The 24,158-nt window shown below is 36.3% G+C and overlaps 1 protein-coding gene across 3 annotated transcripts in view; it reads right to left on the bottom strand.

Moving 5' to 3' along the window:
* Positions 1-24,158, bottom strand: part of Faf1 (Fas associated factor 1) — a 363,928-nt gene that overhangs the window by 183,023 nt on the left and 156,747 nt on the right. For all 3 annotated transcript variants that reach the window (NM_130406.2, XM_063287104.1, XM_039109189.2), the window contains one exon: positions 23,807-23,893. In NM_130406.2, the coding sequence (NP_569090.2) occupies positions 23,807-23,893 (87 nt within the window). The remainder of the gene's footprint in view (positions 1-23,806; positions 23,894-24,158) is intronic.

Genomic DNA, 24,158 nt, shown 5'->3' with positions numbered 1-24,158 from the left:
GCTCTCTGTTTCAAGTGCAAAATAATCTCAGAATTATCCAACGACTGAGAAGACCTGGGATGTTGGAGGTGGTTAATATGGACTGCTGTGAGGCTAATTGTGGATCTTCAGTTAATTACTTTCTGCCGATGGGGGATTTAAAAAATAAATAAAATGGTCTTTTATTCCATTTTTTCTTCAATTTGAATTCAAGAAAACACAGAACGCTAAAGGCTATCTAAAGTTTATTATCTGCTGCTATTTAGATGATGAACCAAAATCTGGGACATTTGTCTAAATTATAACCAATGCTAACATGCACTAGCAAAGTAATTGTGAACAGATTTGTATTTGCCACAATTTGTACAGCTTTATTCACAAATGCCCAGGGTCCATTGTCTAATACATGCTCAAAGGTAAAAGAAATTCAGTATTTATTACTCACCTACCCACCCCACACAGAGGCTGGAGGATGCCAGCCAGAGTTAATGGAGTTTGGCAACAGACTCCAAAAGCACCAAATATGCATGAAAAGCCAAAGAGAAAATAGTAACAGTGAGCTGCAAATTCAAAAAAAGAAATAGTTTGCAAAAATCATTTCTACTGCAATGAATTACATTATGGTAATCTTGATATGGAAAAAAAATTTAGCATCCTAACAGTTTAACAAATTTTAGTACCATTATATATAATAAGGTACAACAGAAGTGTGGGATATTTAAAAAGAAAATTTTCATTTTCTAGTAATAAGTCATTTATTAACAAAAGCTTATGGAATCAACATAGAAAATCTGAATATGAGTCCAGGATCTTAGGAAAATGAGCCCTTACCTGAATATCTTCCCAGGAACCTGAGCCAAATTATCACCTATAAAGCTACTTTACTTCAAGTTGGTTCTTCAAAAAAATTTTTTGACAAAAAAGTTTGTATTAATGGAAGAGCCTCATTATGTTAGAGGGCTACTGTACTAATTTGTGGTCACTTCAGCTCATCGTAAGAAAAGAACCTTTCAAACATGCAAAGATACAACTTAAGCCTGCTTTGTATGCATGAAGTTCCAGCCAGCTATCTGGCACATGTCTAGTCAATAGTAGATGCCATTTACCCTCAAACACTGTCAAAGTCTTTGGATAGCAAATGCAGGAGCTCTCGATATTTTTTCAGCAGTATCTAATTCCCTGGCAAAACCCAGGCAGTTATGCTAATAATTTTGGTCTCCACATATGGACACAGTTCTGCCAGATCCCTACTCCTGGCTTTTCCTTATAAGAACATAGTTTAGATTAACTAAATCAAGTTAAAAACATCAACAAAAGCCAGCACTTTCTAGAAATGAGAAAACCGAATTTCACCTGGTTAATTAATCCCTCCTAGCCCATTGTAACCAAGTAAAAATTCCCCCTTCTGCTTATCACCAACCCTTATTTGTGAATCTCTAAAGTTTCGGATATCCAAGACATGGAAGCTAGAATATACCTCTTTGGTAAGAGGGATTTCCTAGTATGCACAATGTTCCTGGTATTGTTGTTTAATTAATTTAAAGGTTCCTAGGTTTAAACCAGGGTGTGTGTGTGTGTGTGTGTGTGTGTGTGTGTGTGTGTGTGTGTGTACGTGTGTACGCACGCATCCGTGCATGCATGCTGTAGTTTAAAAGAGCCACAAAGTTGGTTGTATCTATACTCAGATACCACATTCTAAGGTCCTTAAAAACACAGTACCACAGGCTGAACATGTTGCTTTGTACAGCCTATTATGTTTAATTTCCTTACCAAGGTAAAATAGAAAGATTTCTAATTCTAAAAAGAAATACATGGCTTACATAGTTATTGAAAGCCTAGAAAGCATTCTAAATGAAATAAATACTAAAAACTATTAACCAAGTTCAAATAACTAACTAATCTAAGTGAAAAGTGATCGAATGAAACTAAAGGAAATGGCATGTCAAGTTTAATTCAGTAGTCATAATTTGAAATCACCAATTAAAGTAAATCAATATAAGCTACTCAAATCCAATATAAATCTAATTTAAATATTTTCCACTGGTAATAACGGTATACTCATAGTTCTATATTTAATGTTACTACCTATTATCTTTATATTCTAAAATAGTTTATCTTTGTAGACTTCATGGAAATTAGTATAATTCACATGTTATTTCAATTTGATTTTGTTGGGGATGACTCCAAGTTTATATGGGTGAATAATATAGCTAATAAAAATATATACAGTTTAAATGAAGTAATAATGCTTTTCCCAAGAGTCAAAGACTATCTAATAAAAATACAGATGGCGGGGTTGGGGATTTAGCTCAGTGGTAGAGCGCTTGCCTAGGAAGCGCAAGGCCTTGGGTTCGGTCCCCAGCTCCGAAAAATAGAACCAAAAAAAAAAAAATATATAGATGGCAAACCTCCCTTTGAGTTGTTGGTTATGGGAGTCCAAGAGACTCCCCAAATACTACAGGTACTGTCGGTGCCCTTGCTACCTCTCAGAACTTGAAGGTAAGACCCATCATTGAAGAAACCAAACACATCAGACACAGAACTTAGAGGACTCAAACCACAACTGACCTGGAAGCCTTCTCCAAGGTCTAGCTCTCACAGTGTTGAAAGGTGCTGTGAAAGCTCAAAGGAAGAAAAGAAATCAATAATCTCACCCAGCTATAACGCCTAAGATCAACACAATGGCCAGAGTATCAGGACGGCCACAGAGAGCAATAGTAGGACTTCTATCTTGAAGGTAACCACCAGTTATCCACCTGGACTTAAGGCCCACCAGGAAGGAATAGGCAATTTATTCTAAGTACTATATATTTAGTCAGTATCCATGGATGGAAACATACTACTGACATTCCCTGAACTAATATAATTTCTAACTATATTCCTAATACTTACCCTTACATCTACAGATAGTTTAACTCTTAGCCCTCATCAAGGGTGCTTCTTTGTGCAGCATACAAAAATCATTACAGGAATCCAGAATGAGTCAACAAATAAGGAACAATTAATTGTAGGGTAGCAACACCAACAACACATCTACAACACAACCCTTACACTTAAGGCTCAGGGAACATTGTGTGTGTGTATGGGGGGGGGGAGTATAAGAACCAGAAGATTATCTCTTCTATGTATGACAGGAGAGCTGTACTCATGAAATCTCAAAAATATGATCATCTAAACGATACCATGGCCAACAGGCCTTACCCCTAGATTAGGAGCTATAAACAATAAATGACTTTTGAGAAAGAAAAAGAAATCAGTCTTCTCCAGGGATGAGTTTCCTGACAGGTGATCCAATTCCCATTGATCAGATCTAAACCCATAAACACATGAGCAACACTAAATGAACTCAGCAGAACATAGATGCGCACGCATGCACATATGCACACAAGCAGATGTGTGTGTGCGTGTGTGCATGCGCACCTGTGCGCGCTGTATGTGAGACAATTTTTTAAGGAGAATTCACAATTGAGAGGGAATAGGGACACAGGAGGAACTGGAGTTGGCAGAAGGGTGAAAATCATATACAGGGTTAGGGATTTAACTCAGTGGTAGAGCGCTTGCCTAGCAATCACAAGGCCTTGGGTTCGGTCCTCAGCTCCAGAAAAAAAGGAGTGCTGAGCCAAATGGATCTATTAAGAAAAGCTTTTAAAAAAAAAAAGAGAGAAAGAAAATTATATAACTCTATTCATGCAAGAAATATTAAAAGTTTTAAGTAAAAAATTAGTATACAAATTATATAACTATGTGTTTATTAGGTATAAACATCTACCACACTTTTAAAATTATTTATTATATATGAGTACACTGTAGCCATCTTCAGATACACCAGAAGAGGGCATCAGATTCCATTACAGATGGTTGTGAGCCACCATGCGGTTGCTGGGATTTGAACTCAGGACCTCTGGAAGAGCAGTCAGTGCTCTTAGCCATTGAGCCATCTCTCTACCCCCACCCCCGACATCAACGACACTTAAAACACCAAAGTGCTCACTGGATGTAAAGTGGCATATGCTTTAGCTTATACAGTCATATATGAGGACAGTATGCATGTGTTAAAGTTTCCTTCTGTTATTCCTGATACTTCTGTAGGCTTCTTTATATTTTGAATCCACTAAAATTTTATATGCATTTGATTCTTTTCATTAATGCTTCTTAGTGAAATGAACATTTTACTATTGTGTGCTATTTACATTTAGGTAAGGGCATTAAATACTATGTTGCCTACTATTAATATAACTATAGCCTCTTTTGACTTCCAAACTTCTATTCTCATTATTTAGATGTCTCAAACAAACAACTCAGGAAAAACACTTTATTTAACTATTAATTTTAATTTTAGGACCCATCACTCAATTAAACACAAGAACCAGAAGGTCATTTCTCTGCATATCTATGTGTATTTATTTGCTTATGTATTGCTTCGCTGTTTATCTGTATATACACATACATGCAATAGGCTTTTATAATAAACTAGCAAATAGCAAAATCCTTAGAGACAATAGTGTTTTTAAAAGTATTTTGGGGTTGGAGAGATGGCTCAGCGGTTAAGAGCACTGACTGCTCTTCCAGAGGTTCTGAGTTCAAATCCCAGCAACCACATGGTGGCTCACAACCATCTGCAATGAGATATGATGCCCTCTTCTGCTGTGTCTGAAGACAGCTACAGTGTAGTCACATACATTAAATAAATAAATAAATAAATAAATAAATAAATAAATCTTTTTTTAAAAAAAGTTTGATATATGACAAAACAGAACTTTCTAAGTCAGATATTTCTACTATAAGTACTCAATCCTGCCTTATTTTTCGTGTTAATTAGACAGAATCCCACTACATAGTTCTGCCTGGCCAAAAATTCATTAAGTAGATCAGGGCAGCCTTGAACTTGTAGCAATCCTCTTGCCTCTGTCTCCCTGGTAATAAGATTACAGGTATATCCCACCGTATCTACTTCTGATGTATTTATTTAAGTTAATGCTACAAATTTAATTGAAAAAATGAAAGGTATTTGCAGAGCTAATTCTTAATACACAGATATCACTTGTGTGCACAAATTATAAGTTCCATTTTATTAGTATTGATGTACAAAATTCTCAAAAGAAAATTTAAATTAAAAAAAGAAAAGAAAAAATAAGCTACCAAGGAAAGATTCACTTCTATTCCTTTTTAATACTTATTTGTAAAACTGTATAATACTGACTATTTTGTAAATCTTCACCCGGCCTTTAGCCAACAACAATAAAGTCCAACAAGAATAAAATAAAACCAAACTACCCAAACATACAAACCAAAAACCAACCAACCAACCAACCAACCAACCAACCAACCAACCAACCAACTACCACAACGAAGACAACAAAAATCCTCCAAACCAAAAGAACCCATTACTAAAAATAGAAAACCTGAATCTGACTAAAGGGTTACCTTTTTCAGGGCTGGGATAAATAATTTTGTAACATGTAGTAACAACGTAGTAACATATCTTCTTTCAAAAAATGAAATGAAATTTCTAAGTAAAATAAAAGATGAGGATAAATATAAACTTTATTTTTTAAAGATAATATTGCAGTTGGCATTTTCAAATATTTTATTAACTGAAATCAGTTTAAATTTAACTATGCTACTTCATTTGATAAAAATTTATAGAAAATTAATATTATAGAAAATCAGATAATTTTAGAGTTAGGAGATATCTTGGACTTGGGAAGGGAGATGGTTGGAAATAATATAGAAGATCCTAAAATCTGTTACTTTCTGCTATACATTCTGTCTCCCAAGAGCTAAGATTAAAGGTGTGCACCAACATGCCAAGCATAAGCATATTCTATAGTACAATTCACTTATCTATTAAAGAAACGAATATATTACACTTAGTCATGAATTGTAGAGGGACTCCATGAGTCTGCAAGGTTCAATCATTCAAGATACTCAAACATAAAAATTACCAACATATAATGCAAAAATCTCCTAAATGGTGTCATATGACCTCTTGCTTAGCTAAAGTGACATTATCCAAATTGGATGTTTGTTAATTTCCTAATATTAAGTCATTAATTTATTTAGGGGACACTTAACATACATTTCTGTGAAAAACACACAGCAATAACTATATGATCAGTCATGGGTCAAGTTGGATAAATTATCTTTAACCTTATGAACTCAAGAAGGATTCATCAAAGTTAGCTCTTTGAGGTTTAAGAAAGACTGTTGTGTACTCTTTGGATGGTAGTTTAGTCCCTGGGAGCTCTGGTTGGTTGGTATTGTTCTTATGGGGTTGCAAACCCCTTTAGCTTCTTCAATCCTTTCTCTAACTCATACAATGGGGACCCCATTCTCAGTTCAATGGTTGGTTGTGAGCATACGACTCTGTATTTGTAATGCTCTGGCAGAGTCTCTCAGGAGACAGCTATAACAGGATTCTGTCAGCATGCGCTTGTGAATGGCTGGATCCCCATGTTGTGCAGTCTCTGCATGGCCTTTCCTTCAGTCTCTGCTCTAAACTTTGTCTCTGTATTTTGTCCTATTAATATTTTTGTTCCCTCTTGTAAGAAGGAAGAACTCCCACTCTTTGATCATCCTTCTTGAGCTTTATTTGGTCTGTGGATTATATCTTGGGTAATCCGAGCTTTTGGGTTAATATCAACTTATTATCAACTTATCAGTGAGTGCATACCATGTGTGGTTTGTTTTTGTGGGCGTATGTTTGGGTTATCTCACTCAGAATGACATTTTCTAGTTCAATCAATTTGCCTATGAATTTGAAGTCATTGTTTTTAATAGCTGAGTAGTACTACATTTTGTAGATATACCACATTTTCTGTATCCATTCTTCTGATGAAGGACATCTGGGTTGTTTCCAACTTCTGGCTACTATAAATATGGCTGCTATGGATGTAGTGGAACGTGTGCTTCTTACAAGTTGTAGCATCTTTTGAGTATATGACCAGGAGTGGTATAGCTGGGTCCTCAGGTAGTACTAATTCCAATTTTCTGAGGAACCTCCAGATTGATTTCCAGAGTGGTTGTACCAGTTTGCAATCCGACAAACAATGGAGGAGTGTTCCTCTTTCTCCACATCTTTGCCAGCAACTGCTGTTACCTGAGTTTTTTAACTTAGCCATTCTGACTGGTGTGAGGTGGATGCTCAGGGTTGTTTTGAGTTGCATTTCCCCGAGGATTAAGGATGTTGAACATTTCTTTAGGTGCTTCGATATTCCTCAGCTGAGAATTCTTTGTTTAGCTCTGTACTTCATTTTTTAATAGGGTTATTTGATTCTTTGGAGTCTAACTTCTTGAGTTCTTTCTATATATTAGATATTAGCCTTCATCAACTATAGGTTTGGTAAAGTTCTTTTCCCAATCTGTTGGTTGCTGTTTTGTCCTAACCACAGTGTCCTTCGCCTTACAGAAGCTTTTCAATTTTATGAAGTCCCATTTGTTGATTCTTGATCTTAGAGCATAAGTCATTGGTGTTCTGTTCAGGAAATTTTCTCCAGTGCCCATGTGTTCGAGGCTCTTCCCCCGATTTCTTCTATTAGTTTGAGTGTATCTGGTTTTATGTGGAAGCCCTTGATCCACTTGGATTTAAGCTTTGTACAGGGCAATGAGAATGGATCGATCTGCATTCTTCTACATGCTGACCTCTAGTTGAACCAGCATCATTTGTTGAACATGCTATCTTTTTTCCACTGGATGGTTTTAGCTCCTTTGTCAAAGATCAAGTGACCATAGTGTGTGGTTTAATTTCTAGGTCTTCAGTTCTATTCCACTGATCTACTTGCCTGTCTCTGTACCAATACCATACAATTTTTACCACTATTGCTCTGTAATACAGCTTGAGGTCAGGAATGGAGACCCATGGCTCCAACTGCATATGTAGCAGAAAATGGCCTTGTTGGGCATCAATGGGAGGAGAAGCCCTTGGTCCTACCCAGTCTCGATGCCCCAGTGCAGGGAAATGTCAGGGTGGGGAGGCAGGAAGGGGGTTGGGGGGGGGGGAGGAGAACACCCTCATAGAAGCAGGGGGAGGGGGATGAGATAGAAGGTTTATGGAGGGGAAACCAGGAAAGGGAATAACATTAAAAATGTAATAAAAAAATATCCAATTTAAAAAAAAGAAAAACAAAGATTACATGGCATAGGAAACTGAGAAGTAAAATGGCAATGAGCTACTCTATTGAAATCCTCAGAGGATTCTGTAAGGAGATTTGATTTCCTGGGAAAAACACTGATTGTATAACTGTGCCAACAGGAAATAGTGATGAGCATGCAGTTGTGCACAAGGGACAAACCTGGAGCTTCATCTTGAGTCTACTTTCACCCCACAACTTTTTTCATTATTTATTCATTTTACATTCTATTATCTGCTCACCTCTCAGTTCCTCCCTACAGGTCTTCCACTCACTACATTCACCTCTTCTTCCAGAAGGAGTAGGCTCCCCTGTTACCCCACAAATGTTGATGGGTCTAGTTGTCTCCATCATCACATATTGCCTCTGCACAATAAGGCTCCTTAATTATCTTCTTTTATACTGTGTTCATATTGTGTTACTTTAATGCCTGATGATGTCTTTAATAGTTCCCAACGTTACTCGGCCTTACTTTTATTGACTTAATCTCCTCAGAGCCTCAAGTACCCAACAGCTCAATATTAAGCTCCAAGCAGCAAGGTCAAGTGGACAGCATGGTAGGCCTCTGGATGATAATCAGCCACTGCAACTGCGGCTTTTGGAGAAGAACAGTTAGGAATTTCTGATTAGATTTAAAAATTCCTCACTGATGAAAGGACATACAGCACCAGGCTGGTGTAACTGAACCAAGGTCTTCTACAAGAGGTTTTTTTGTTTTGTTTTGTTTTGGGGTTTTCTTTGGTTTTTTTTTTTGTTTTGTTTTGTTTTGTTTTGTTTTTTGGTAGACATGCTGGAAATAGATTTCTTATGGAGATACAACTTCATAACATTCTAGTTACAAACCTCTGAACTTCAGAGCTCCATTAAGAGTTTAGGTGCTTATACTGTAGGCAGTAAAGAAATACTAATGATTTGAAGCAGGTGGCTAATATGATATTAATGTATTAAGTAAAAACATTTTATAAACCACAACTGGTAAACAGAATGAGTGAAGCAAGAAAAAGAGACAAGAACCAATAGAGAGTGATGAACGATGGATGTACAGAAGAAATAAAACTACAAGGGAGGCAGATCAATAGAAGGGAAGGGTAAGACCTGAAGCCAAAATACTTCCAAAATTTGTTCGCATTATTCTTAGATGAAAGTAAATCTTTAAAGACTTATCTTTACTACCAAGAGCCTGTTGGCTTAATGATGAAAAATTTCTCCATAATCATGGTATGTTGCATTATAAAGCATATTTCCATCGTGTTACCTCATCTGAAATATACATTAGCTAGTTTTAAAAGTGGGAAATTGGTGTTTCCTACCATGCAACAGATAGTGTAAGCACCATGGTGATAGCTAGTGACCATTTAAAACAACAACCTTTCAAAGGTTGGAGCTACACAGTCCAGCTGGACAGACACTTGCTTACGATGCACAAAACTCCTTTAATTACAGCACATGAGAGATGCACCCTAAAAGAGGACTGAAACAGATGACAGATTATTCCAAAATGGGAAATAATCGCATATTAAATATAAAATCATCACTGTGATTTAAAAAAACAATGAAATAATTTTAATGAAAAAATAGCTGAGTTACAAGTTATAAACTGCAAATTAAACAGGAGATATGGAGAAGAATAGGGTCATGGATGATGGGACACTTAAAGAAATAGCCAAAGACTGGCGATGACAGAATAGAGAATAAGAGGCAAAAGTACAATGAACTGAAGTAAGAATCAGAGTAATCAAGAAGAAATGATTTAAGTAGAGAGATATACTGGGTAGGGTTTTATCATTTTTAAAAAATATTATTCTGATGTTATGTGAAGAATTATCTAAAAGGAAAGAATGACACAAGAGCTTAGTTTGGAGACTTCTTCAAAAAGAAAAAAGTGTCCATATTTATTAAGTTAGTAGTATGCATTAGAAAAAAACAAACAATGGAAGCAGACAAACCTGGAAGAATACATAGGAGTCAGCCATCATAGGAATTGAGATATGAACCAAGGATAGCTTCTATTTTATAAATGGAATTAGAATATATGGTGGTGCTGAGAATGAAACTAGCAAACTTCAGACGAGGACTGGATATGGCCAAGTAGTATATCAATTCAGTTTTTATTATGCTGAATTAAATTCTATTATGCTTAACATCTTTTAGGATATCTATATGGAGATGGTAAGAAAGTTATTGTGGAGCTAAAATGGGAGGACTGGGCTAGAAATGTAAATTCTTAATCATCATATGGATGACAATTAAACTTACAGTCATGGTAAGAATACCAAGGGACAGCATGCTGACCTGTGTGCACAAATGGAAATGAGTTCTAAAGTTACTCCAGTGTTTAGTGACTTGGTAAAGACTTGCAAATGAGAGGAAAAATGGGGGTGGGGGGACCAAAGTACTGGGGAACTTGCAAGGGTCTTGGGCAGGGAGGTAGTACCCTCTGAATGGAAGGAAAAGTAATTCAAGAAAGAGCTTTCAAAACTACTATTAGTCAAAAGCTGCTCTAACTATGCCAAGCCCCACAGAATGAAAACTACCAGAATGGCTGTCCCCCATCCCCATCAAGAGAATAGATAAATGCTTTACTGTATCTAATACAACGGTATACAGTATGACAACAAATAATATTAAAATACAGATGAATTTCTCAACTATAAAGTTAAGCGAAAAGGAAGGAATCAAGAGTTATGCATGAGACATATAATATACACTATGAGACTCCACTCACTAATGCCCACCACCAGGCATCAGAGTCTGTACTTCTAAATTTTTGACAAAGCAGACAGACATAAATTACACTTCTGGGATGGAGGGCATGTTTTCTTCCTTAACCAGAATGTTGGTAATATGGGAATACTCATGAAAGTTCATCAACTTAAACATTTATGATTTTCATTGTATTTTTCTAAAAGTACAACTTAATAAAAATAAAAAGTTCTGTGGGCTCTTTGTTTTGCTTTGTCAATGCTGGGTAAATAAACATACGGTTTCATGCATGTTAGGTAAATGATACCACCAAATTATATCCCTTGCTACCAATTGTAGAGTCTCAAAAAATTTTTGAGAGAGACTATGTATTTTGTGTGCCATGTGAAGGACAGAAGATAATGTTGTGTGTCTTATTATTATTGCCCTCTTACTTGTTCCTTTAAGACAGGATTCTTCAATAAATGTAAAGTTTAGCAATTCAGCTAAAATGGCTGGCTGGTGTGCTCCTAGAATTCTCCTCTGTCTACTATGAATGATAAAGTTAAAGGCACAAATATCCATTCCTTTTTTAAAAAACCTGGGTGCTAGGGCTTCAAGAGCAGATCTTCATGTTTGCACAGCAAGCACTCTAACACACTGAGCCACCATCTCCCATGGCTGTATTGTGTTTGCTTTCTTTTGTTTTAGTACCAATAAAAAAATTTAATCTGATATCTATTAATTCTAAAATCCTGGGAATGAGATGTTCTTTAACACATGGTAATGGATAACAAGATTTTTAGAGATGATTAAATGGATAATCACAGCCTGAAAAATACATCACTTAATACAATAATACAATTCACTCTCTTTTTATTTATCAAAGCTGATAACATAAACTATCAGTAAGGTAATCACTGAACACTACAAGGTAGCACAGTGCTAATACAAGTAAGCTATGTACTGTTTTAAAATGAGGTATTTTTGTCATAGGTGCGCAGGTTATTTCTCTTTTTCATCCAAATTAAAAAAAAATTGAATGTTATGAAAGTAATCTAAATGATACTGACAACTTAGAAACATAACAAAATAGATCTCCCGTTTGCAACTGTATACCAATTCAAGATAACTTTTTGTTAGGCCAAATTGCTCTTCTGAGTCCTTAATTTTGTCTTATCCATATTTTCATTTAACTATCACGGTTCATCAGCAATTGAGAATTTAAGAACATTATCTTCAAGTGTATGTCGTCTCTAGATCTACAGAGTCTCTATTTAGTTCATTCTATTTGCTTCCTGTTTAAGTATGAATTATAATTTAAATTTAGAGATGATACTTAAAGACTTTTGTATTTCTGGTTAGATGTACACATGGAATTTGGAATTAGTATTCCTCTTTTTCTTGCAGGGGACACAAATTTTCATTGTCATCAACTACATAGACATGATTTCTGGCCCTCACAGTCTCTCCCACTTACTCACTGTGACTGAGGTCCTTTCATAAGACAACTAGCTTGCCCAGTTCAAATGTCTAGAGGGAAAATGATGGCTAAACATGACCTCAATGATCTTTCCAGGTAGAACTCTATTTTCTTCAGTTATTTCTTGAATTACTCTCCTTCCCACTGATCTGCATCATCAAAGCTATTTCTTCTGAATTTAAAGCAAATCATACAAATTACTGTTTTTAAAAGTATTCACTTTGGTTATTTTACTATTGAAAATATTAAAACTGCACTCCTGACTAAGAAAGTAAACAAATCAACCTATCTGCCTCCAAATCAAAGCAACAGTCTTCAAAATAGTATACAAAAATGATAACATACATGTACATGCATGCTGAGACAAAACAACTAGTGTGATTAGCCTGCATGGTGGTATTTATCTGTTATACAGGGGCTAACTCTATCACTGCTAATATCTAAATCAACTTGTTACGTATGGTTGAAGAACATGTAATGGTTCTTCAAAGTTTATTTGTAATATAAGTCCTGTATTTCTAACCTGTCATAATTAATTCAGTCCTCTTGCACTTTGAAATCTCCACAATAATAAGAACTTTATCAGGCTGGTGTTGGTATGAAGTACCACAGCAAACTGAAATCCCACTGGGAGCAGTGCACAGACTTCTCCTCTAAGCAGCAAAAAGCTGTTATCATTTTCTGAATTACAGGAACTATAAAAGGACACTCTACTCAAGCTGCCGCTGAATGTCACCTGAAAAGCAATCACAAAAGGGCTCTGTCTTGGCTTATCTCTGAGCTCTGTCACTACGGCAACCAGCAGGGAATAAGTATCTGTGGGTCTATGAATTTCAGAATCCCATAAAAGCCAGGGCTAAAAAGGCATGTGCAGCCTCTCAGAGATTGACTGCATTAATACATTAGCAAATACTGTGAAACACTGGATAAATGTCAGCAATTATGGAAAAAGCGTCTAATAACGATATTCGTTGCCTGTCAAACCCCCATGAGGTTTGATATGTAACTGCCACTCAAAGCTGTCTGTAATTTTATCTCTTTTATACATCTGAATCCACATCATTCAAATTTGTACTTTGAAAGTAATAAACTGCAAAAGCATTTCATTCCATGTTGATCATGACTGTCAACAAATATACAATAAAAGAACAAAAAGACTTCCATTGGCTCTGGGAAGAACCAGTACCAATAACTGCTGCTGGATATTTACTTAAATCAATCTATTTTTCTACATGTAACATACTGAACAATGTCATGACATAGAACAGCAGTTGACTTCCCTACTGATAAACTCATTTTGGGCCCAAAAGATTCCTTGCATGCACAGGTGTTGCTTTTAAGGTTTCTTTTTAGAGTAGAACATTTCTAAGAATTTATACCTAATTAAACAAACTATATACACCATCCTTTCATCATATCACAAAATCCTATAGAATTTTTTTCTCCCAAACAGGTTATGATTCTGTTTTTCGCTATCTTTCTCAAACACAGAAGTCCAGGCAACGGATACTATCTAAAGCCATGGGTCTAAAAGTGCACCGTAATAACCCAGGACTACCACTCTTCACATTCATCTTCTCACTGCTCAAGGAAATTACTGAAGAAATCTTATCACATGTGGTACACCTTGTTCAAATATAATAGACAGCATGTTAACTTGCAAACATAAATGCCAGAGATTAAGTGGTACACATCGGTAGAAGAAACAACCTTCTAGAACAAGGTCGGGAACTGCTTCCACAGAGAACTTACTCAGTAACAGATAAGAAATGCCTATTTTCTACACAGAAAGGGTGGCTTCTCTAAAACAAGAAATGTTACACACAGAAATATTCACCCAGCACTTATTTATTGCTACCTAGTGGCATATTCAACATGTGAGTAGTATTCAAAGTTATTTTGTGCCTTATACTATGCTGGACAGTTTATCCTAAAAGAAAATGAATTGGAACCATTTCTTGCCCTCGAGTTTCATAGTCCCATGAAACAAAGCTATTACAAGTACTTTTTTGCTTGGAAGTTAAAAGGGTGGTCTGAAGTAACCATAGTAAATATACCGTGCACCTCACTTCTATCAAAGCTTATTTACTCATGATCAACTGCGTAGTTTAAATGACATCACATCCATGAAAAATACCTTACAAAGTAAGTATCATTGCATTAATGTCTTCATATCACTGAACACTGTCTAAATAACAGGGAAAATATACTATTACTATTTATTCCTATTATTTCTATTTTATTTCTATTATTTCCTATTACTATTTATTCCCTATTTCCTATTTCCTTATTAACAAGGATATGACTTCTACTGAAGAACATTTATACATAAAAATATTATGCCATGGTGAAAATTTTAAATCCACTTATATTCAAATACAAGTGCTAATCTTACAGCTTATGAGGAAGAATCAAAGTGATTTTTGGCTGCTCCGTTTCTTTTATTGATTAACAATTTAAACAAAACAGAAAAACTCACACCTCTACAACTCGAAGTGCAAAGAAACTATACCATTTCCAGCATATTTCCCAACTCCAGAATAACAGTATATATATGTATATATAATTTTATGTATACATATATAATTTTTAAATGCCATAACTATATTTAAACAGTCTCTGGAATCCTCAACACCATTTATTCAAAAGTGGGAGTGGATGTCTGTAGTGAAACAATGCTCACTAGATCTAACAGCACAGTGGCACACATGGGCTCACAAAAGGTAAAACTCTATGTATAAGACCTGGACAAACATCAAGACAGACAACGATCCCAACACAGATAATTTGAGGAGCTGCTGGGAAAGGGGAAGGCAGTTGTCTTTGGAAATGTTGATCCCAGAAGCTACTTACACTATAGTAGATGACCCCACACCCAAGCACATATAGGTGGCACTAGATGGACAAAATGGGTACTAAATAATCAGGTGATAAGTAAGAAATAACATAAATTAGAAAGGAAATGTTGGGGAGAAAATGAATTGGAGGAGAGGGAATGGGGAGTAAACTGGATCCAAACACATTATAACCATGGATGAATATTAAATGAAATGGTATAACTAAAAAATAGAAATATAAATTAAAGAAAATTAAGTTATATACTTCCAAGACACAATGGCAAAGTAAATATGTCTATTCCAAAAGGAAGGACTGTGAACATGGGGCGAGAGGGGTTGGGGTAAGGTGGGGGTGTGGTCAGACCAAAGTAAACTCAGCAGGACAAACACCAACCCCTTCTTGTCTATACCTGGGACCTAGGATTGAAGAGGCACATCCTGAGCTCCAAGCAGATTTAGCCTTACACCTATAGCTCTACTGCCTATACCACACACGACTTCTCTTTTGAATTGGTATCTGCAGTTTCCTATACTAGGCATCCCAAACTTCTGAGACCTTCACTGCAGTGTGCTGGCTAGTTTTATATCAACTAAATATAAACTGGAATCATTATGGGAACCTCGATTGAGAAAAATGACCCCACCAGACTGGCCTATAAGCAAGCTTTGGGGGTACTGTCTTGGTGGATGTGGGTGGGAACAGCCCACTGTTGGTGGTACCATCCCTAGGCTGGCGGTTCTGCATGCCATAAGAAAGAAAACTAAGCCAGTCATGAAGATCAAGACAGTAAGCAGAATTCCTCCATAGCCTCAGCTTCAGTTTCTGCCTTGATTTCTAGCTAAATTCTCTCAGCGAATCTGTGACCTGAGAATTATAAGTTGAAATAAAGCCTTTCCTTCCCAGGTTACTTTTGATCATGATGTTTTGCCACAAGAACATAAACCCTAAGATATGTGATCCAGGTTTAGCCTTCATAGCTTCATGCAATGCCCACTCAGGAAAAAAGAACCTGCTACCTGGTCCTGGTGACTTTCTAGAACCTTTGAGCAAGTCTTCAAAAGCCTGCAACGTTGTTGTTGTTGTTGTTGTTGTTGTTGTTGTTGTTGTTGTTGTTGTTGTAGTTAGTTAGTTAGTTAGTTAGTTAGTTAGTTAGTTAGTTAGTTAGGGTGCTATTATGTAGCTCTAGCTGTCCTGGAACTCACCATGTACAGCAGCCTGGCCTGAATTCGCTGAGATCTGCCTACCTCTTCCTGCTAAATGCTGGGATTAAAGGAGGGCCGCAACTTGTCCAACTGTCCATTTGTATTTTTAATGTCTGTAAAATCAGCATGATATGGAGAGTATGACCAAATTTTGCTACCTTTGAACTATACAGCCTCACTATCCTCTACCTGCCTAGGTCACTAAACACAGGAAAAGATTTCCGTAGGTAGCCTCACTGGAGTAGGCAACCATGGCTGTGATACCTGTCCAGAGACTCTTCCACGGGCACCAACCTGCCTTTTAACTGAAGGTTGTTGTATTGAGTTTGAACTTTTACATCTGAGAGATCTGATGTATGAGTTCCCCCCCCCCACCAAACATTTTTCCTATTATTCTAGAATAAAGTGCTCTTTAACTGCACCAATTTCTTTAACAATCATACAAATACAAGTCTTTGTTAAATTGATAAATTTTTATTGCCTTTGGGTATATATGTGTAGTTGGCATTGCTTTTTAATTTTCTAAGAATCTGCCACTGTTTCCCACAGTGGTTACCATCCTTCTCTCTCTCTCTCTCTCTCTCTCTCTCTCTCTCTCTCTCTGTATGTGTGTGTACACACCTATATTGTTACTCTTCGTATATGATGGCAATGTTCACTTCCAATATTATATTCTTTATCTCTAGAAGTTGTGTATGTGTTTTTTCTCATTGATTTTGCCTTTTCACTCAAATACTTGGGAAAATTCACATTATGTATACTATCTGTTTAAAGCTGGTTTCATATGTCTTCTGATTGGCATCTTCCCTTGGGTCAGACTGCCTTCCTGTCCACATGCACTTTTGATTGGGTATTAGACTGGGTTTCGCCATTGACCTGTCCATCAACTTGCTCCTATTGAGCTTTATTTTAAGCTTCAACAAATGAAACTCTCAAGCAGTCTTCAGTTTAGAGCTAGCTTCTTCACTCCACTAAGGTATACGTCTTTGATACTGTCTGTTGACTACCAGGAATATTCACGGAGGTATCTGACTATGGTGGGTAAGGGCTCCAATCTCTGCAGTTCTTCACCACGGCAGCTATTCTTTGCTTAGCCTTCTGGAGCATCACCACTCAGTGGATGCAAATGGATATTTGGGGAACTCTACACAAACCCTGTCGGCTAGTATTCTGATAAAATTTAGCTGCGGTGCTCAGAAGTTTCCTCCAAGCTCAGAAGATTCTTCCACACATAATGCAAACTATTAATGAACTAATCTGTTCGTTCTTCAAAGTCTTCCAATTGCCTAGGAAGAAATGCCTAAAATCTGGAGTTGTGTGTTACAGCAAACGCCTGTACTCTCAGTACTTGGGAAACTGAGATTCAAGAACAGAAAACTTTGAAAGATGCAATCCTATCTCAAACAAAACAAAACACCCTGAAAAACAGTTGTTTTGTTCCATTCTCCTGTTTATTTATACAAAGAAAATTCTCAGAGTAGTTACAGCCTCAAAGAAAGAAGCAATACTAGCAGGCCTGAGATTTTAATAAACTGAAATGAAGGTTGGTAGAATGTTACCTAAGTACTTATAATGTTCTTTTTGGGAGCTTGCCTCTATGTGTTCTCCCTTCTATTTACTGAGTAACTGTTTCCTTTGCATGCTCCTAACTTCTTGCCCTACTCTGTACAGAGTAAAGTCCAGTTGACAACTTTTCTTGCTCTTTAAAGCCAAACTATTTTATTTTTTTTACTGCTTTCATTTTTTTTTCCTTTCTTCTGTTTAGTTTTTGTCTATGTTATTTGGAAAAGACTCTGCATGTTGACAAGGGCAATGAACTCCTGAAGCTACTGAGTCTCACTATAATTCAGAAGCAACATTATCCATGACCTTGCCAAATAAAGAAAAAGCCAGTGAAAATGTCCAAAGATTGCCCGAATTCAGCTGCCCTGAGACAGGTTAACAAAGTAATTTAAATAGCATAAGATGACCCTGACACTTCTCAGAGAATGCTTCTGAATCTGAGTGTGTAAGTGATATAAAGATGTTTACTCAAGAGAAAAGGAGTTAATGTTTGTTGAATGCCTACTAAATGCCAAATATTACACCAGGTGTTAAAAAACAGTAAAGTGTCTTTTGGTAGATATTTTAGGTTCTGTGGGCATGAAAGTTTTTGTGGCAACTACAGTCATGCCAATATAGTGGAAAAGTAACTACATACAGTGTATAAACAAACAGCACGGGTGTCTCCCAATAAGCCATTAGTGACAAGGACAGATAGTGAGTACGATTTGGGCTGACAGTCCTCACTGCCAATCTCTACATTGTATAGTGCATGTCCTTTATATTAGGAAATATATATATAACCAATCTGTCCGATAAAAATGACAGCATTATGGTGGGCATGGTGGAACACACACATCCATTTCCAATACTGAAGGCTGAAGCAGGATGGTCATAGAGTCAAATCAAGACTGGGCTGTGGAAGATCCGATTTTAAAAACAAAACAAGCAAAAACGGTACCTTCACATTATATGATCTAAGGTGCTAAACCACTGAATCTTCGCAATAGACTTTCAAAGATGTGAATAATGCCTTCATTTTGTAGAAGACGAGTTAACTTATGAAACTTATCCAAATAACAGCAATGTTGAAACTCAATGAACTCAGACTGGTTTGCTCGCCTGTACTCTGATTCACTAACTTATACACCCCCAACCCACCTGTCACACCGGTCAGTCTTGACCTGAATGAAAAAACAAACCTGGATGGAAAGTTTTCAGACCAAAGAACGGAAGATTCTGAATGTAAGAAAAAAGAAGATAGTGGATTGCTGTTGAAGTTGGTAGATTAGCTGAATGTCATCCCATGATATATTTTAGAGATATTAGCTAGCCTTACCAGAATGGATTAAATGACTGCACAGAAGCTTACAGATCTGCTCTGTTGCTAATGTCAGTGTGGTAACATTTGGTAGCTATGGGAGTCTGCATTGGAACAGCAGCTTCTGTAAGGTAAGGAAGGGCACCCAGCCAGAAAAATGGCTTTAACCGGACACCTGTTTACTACAAGGCATTAGAAAGAAATCACAGAAGAAAATGGTCCCCGCCAAAAGATCAAAACAGGGCATTCCCCCATTCACAGATTTTTTTTTTAAATGATTACACAGGTGTACAAGGAGGGGGCGTTGGGTTATTTTTACAGAGATGCCATAATGTTCTGTACTTGCTTGGGTGGTCTTTGCATATTGTGAGAATACTTAAAAAGTTGGTTCTTGACATCCAACACATGCCCTCTAACCTCTAATTCTAAACTGTAATTTCTCAATTTGGGAGATAACATCCCTTAGCCAATGGTGGGATGATAGAGAATCACAGGTAATCCCTTTCCTCAAAAGAAAAAGGGGAATAAATAAAATATTAATATCAAGTATTAAAACTACATGATTCTCCCACTTTATAAGCATTACTTAGAATAACCAGATATTCAAATTGCATTATTGAAAATGCCTATCCATCAATGGTAGTGCTAAACTTACTCTGCTCTCTAAAAGCCAAAGGTGTCCTTGCTAATGTGCAAGATGAGATTTTACCTCCATCCAACTCCTTGTTCTCACAACTGAACAGCGTGACAACATCCCCTACTGCTGAGGCTTTGGATAACTATCTTCCTGATGAAAGAGTGCAAAGGAAGCTAAAAGAGTTGTTGACAACAGGCTCTCTTGTCCCATTAGAATACAGCTATAAGCAAGAAAATTTTTTAAATCTAAAGACATCGCAACAATGTTTTCAGGGATGCCGACTTCAATTTGTAGCTGGAAAATAGCAGAATGCTGAAGTTTATCACGTTATAAGATCCTTTAAGACAGTACAAGAATCTAATTATACAAATTCCAACCCTTCCTCCTGTCTTCAAAGACACAAATTAATGACAACTATAATGAAGAAAGCATTTTCTAGTCACTACCAAGTACTTTTCATATAGTATAAAGCATAAAAGGAACATTATAAAACAACCCTTCCTTACCTTCCTCAAAACAACAACAAAAGCCACCTGATGCAAACTCCATGCCAAAACATTTATTCACTTTAAATGTTCAACTGAACACTACAATTTAAGTTTATAACATTTCCCATCACCCCAAATTGATTAGTTTCCTGGTCTATGGTACTTCCATAAACATATGGAGGCCACTCTATGCATGTTCTATGTATAGTCAAAGCCACACAAAAGCTCCTGCCACAGAGCTGCAAAAGTATAAACTGAGTTCGCGTCTAGTAACCTTACTAGCCCACCTTCTAGCCTGGCAGTGAGAAGCGGGTTTTCAGGTGCTATCACTTAAATGTTAAGCCATCCTAGGTATTAAGTTATGGCATACTGTCCTGGAAAGAAATTAATTATATTTTTGTTGGTAACACATTTCAGACTGTTTACACAGCTGACATTTCTCAGCTGTACTCAATCCATGCCCTGAGCTGTGAGGAGATCTTGTTTTGTAGCAGACGCCTCCACTGGAGTGTTTTCAGTATAAAAACAACACCACCTGCAACAATATAGATTACTTGTAAAGCACTAGCATTACATGTTTTTATGTCCTAATGGAACAGAAGTTTCTGACATTTATTTGGCTAAACTCTCTCCAAAGACCATAGTTATGACACTGTTGGCCTGAACTCAAGCACAGGAGCTAGCAGATCTGCAACGGCACCACTTAAAAGCTGCCTTGCCCGGAACATCTTTGTTGTGTCAAATCATGCAGTTCAAGGCACATCCTGCCAATGTGGCAACATTTGCTTTGGGGAAGTGTGGGCAGGCACCACTTCACAGGTCTTGGGAAAAGGTGCAAATATGAATAATGAGGCAACAGGATGAAGCTTAATGGGGATTCCCTCTATGCTTGCTCTGAGAGGTACAGTAGCAGGTACTGTAACATTTCTGGTTACCGTCAGCTTAACCTGTGTTCCTAGAGTAACAAAATTACATTGCAACTCTTTGTTAAAAGTAAAATCTTACACAAAGACCAAAACATGGCTTTCATAAAAGACTGTATCAAACTAATTCAATAAATTAGGGCACAGACTGCATAAGGTACTTTAGTAGAGAGTTCCTGTTACTTTTGAGATTGTAACTGATCAGCTTATTTCCTGGTGTCCATAAATGTGGGGTCAAAATAATTTCTGTTGAAACTCAGAGCTTGTAGATTTACTCTTAAGTCTATGCAGCCTTGTATTTTAAGACTTTCTCCATTACTTTCTACCTTTATTGTTATTTCAACTAGTTATTACTGCGTTTAAATCACAGTAAGCATTAAATGTATAAAGCACATATATTACGCGGCTCCAGGATTGCTCAATAGATGGATAATCTAGACCCCTCCATCCTTACCCAGTCCTCACCACGCAGGTTATTTTGTAGCAAATTTCAGATACCTTTTCATATGCTAAAAATCAGTCAGTGCTTGCCTATTATTGAGTTATTTTAAGTGCAATATTTACTGACCTCTTTACTGTCTACTGTAAGTCAACAGAAAAAAGAGGTTATCATTAATTTTCAGAAAAATGGTGAGAGGTAAGTAAGGCTTAGAGAATTTTAATGATGTGCTTGGATCTTAAATTATTCACTTCTAATAATGATATTTATGTCTTATGTAGCATAAAATTCATTATGCTAATGAATTTTAGACAACAGTAAGAACATTTCTACTTTTTGATGTCCTCTCAGATCCTAACAAGAAAAAAAAATTAAATAAAAACCACCAAAGCAAGCAAACAAAACTTACCCCCCCCCAAAAAAAAGCAACAATTACAGCCTTTCTTTTGGTAGTGACCAACCAGCCATTAATTTTAAGCACATACTATACTGCAAGTGCTAGCAAAGAATCCTAGTGTTTTCGGTTTATTTTTAAATTTTTGAAACCCACAAGACATTTTTCCAAAGGCATGTGATTTATACTGTAGCTAGACTCAAAAGGCATCTGCCTCAATAAACTCAGAATATCTTATCTTCTAGAATGAATTTGTTTTTAAAAATGTTAGGCTGCAATGACCAAAAAAAAAAAAAAAAAAAAAAAAAAGGTAACTGTTCAGGCAGGCATTGCATTTATTAGAAAAGCTAATTCAACTCTAAGGTACAATCATGAGCACTCACGGTGGGTGGATCACAACCATCTGTAAATCTAGCTTCAAAGAATTTCTGTTCTTTTCTGTCCTCCAACACCAACAGAAACATACACATAAAAAAGAGATAAGAAGTGATTGATTCCTAATGGCATATGACTATCCCCACAGGTCAGTGCATCCATCACTCAGATTTCATCAAAGAAGCTAATTCTGAAGTAGATGGGAATTAACATAGAGACCCACAACTGAACACTGTGCAGAGAGACACTTTGGAGCACTCGGCCCTAAAGGGGATGTCTGTATCACATACCTACACTCAAGGCCCAAGAATCTATGAGGAAGAGAGCCTAGAAAGACTGCATGAGCCAGAAGTGGCAGACAACCTCAAGGAAACACTCACAGATACAATAGGCCAATGTGCATATGAACTCACGGAGACTGTGAGTACTACCTCGTACACAAATTTAAGTCAAATAAATCCCAGTACAAATAAGGAAGAGTGGGCATAAACTCCTACACGTAGCTAAGAAGTTATCTGGAATCAATAGCTGCTAGGAGGGAAACAGATTTCTTCAACTGAGTGTCAATGAGTGTATCAACCATAGTCCAGTGCAGGCTTCACGTAGTAGTTAGCGAATACAAATCAGACTCCAATATACAGTATAAAATAAAAAATAAATATAAAAACATTTGAAATGAACATACAACAAAAATGCCAAGAGCAAAACATGATGGGTATCTGTTTAGTAAGTAAGTAACAGTATACAAGTAAGTAAGTAAATATGGGGAGAGAGGAACAAAATTTCTTCATGTCTTTTCCTTTGGAAAAGTTAATTACCAGAAAAATGGCAGAGATAGAGAAGGGTTTCCAAATTACAATAAAAAGTATTCATAAATCCCTAATATTGAAAGATGACAAGCTAATATTTCCTTGATTTTATGTTAGCGAAATGTATAAACTGTTTAAAGATATTTATATCAACTGCAAATGTAATAATTTTCAAAGTACCTAACCACTGATACACACACACATACACACACAAGACACACATGTAAAAAACGTGTTAGGTTAATTTTGAAATATCTTATGATTTATAATTTTTTGTACTTTGAACATCTAATTAATAACCAAATATATTCTCATCAAGGAAAAGATTAAGTCAAATCAAGCAATATCAAGTTCCCAACACTGATAATACATCATTATCAACATCATGTTAACGCTTGGTTTATGAACATTTGTTCTGTAAATGAGTTCAAATTATTATAATTTTTTAAAAAATTTGACATGATGATGTAAATAAAAAGGTTTTTCAGTGGAAAACCTGAAGCATTTAATTCTGCTTGTAAAGCCAATTATACTATGGAGAGGCTGTAACTGGAGTGTCACTTACTGAATCATCAGTGGCAGAAGCTGGCCAGCCTTCCCATAACTGATGTCGAACAGGTATGCTTGTCAGATCATACACATTTCTCTTTACCTATAAAAAGAAAGCAACAGAATTAAAATAGGATTTTGACATTATTTTATTATGGTAACTTTATTTAAAACATTAATTCATATTTTCTTTTAGTTTCAAAATAGTAATTTAGAACTAATACAAGTCAGAACAATTTTACAAAAGTTTTAAAAAGTACCATAAATTCAAGAGCCGAATTATATGTATATTTCAAGACATAAGTTTCTCTTATGACTTATGTTTTTAGTGTATGCGTGTTTGTGTAGGTAGATACATGCAGTTGAAT

The sequence above is a fragment of the Rattus norvegicus genome, chromosome 5 (assembly GCF_036323735.1).
Source record: "Rattus norvegicus strain BN/NHsdMcwi chromosome 5, GRCr8, whole genome shotgun sequence".
NCBI lineage: Eukaryota > Metazoa > Chordata > Mammalia > Rodentia > Muridae > Rattus > Rattus norvegicus.
Note: the sequence above shows the minus strand (reverse complement) of the source record. Positions and strands in the feature narration are given on the sequence as shown.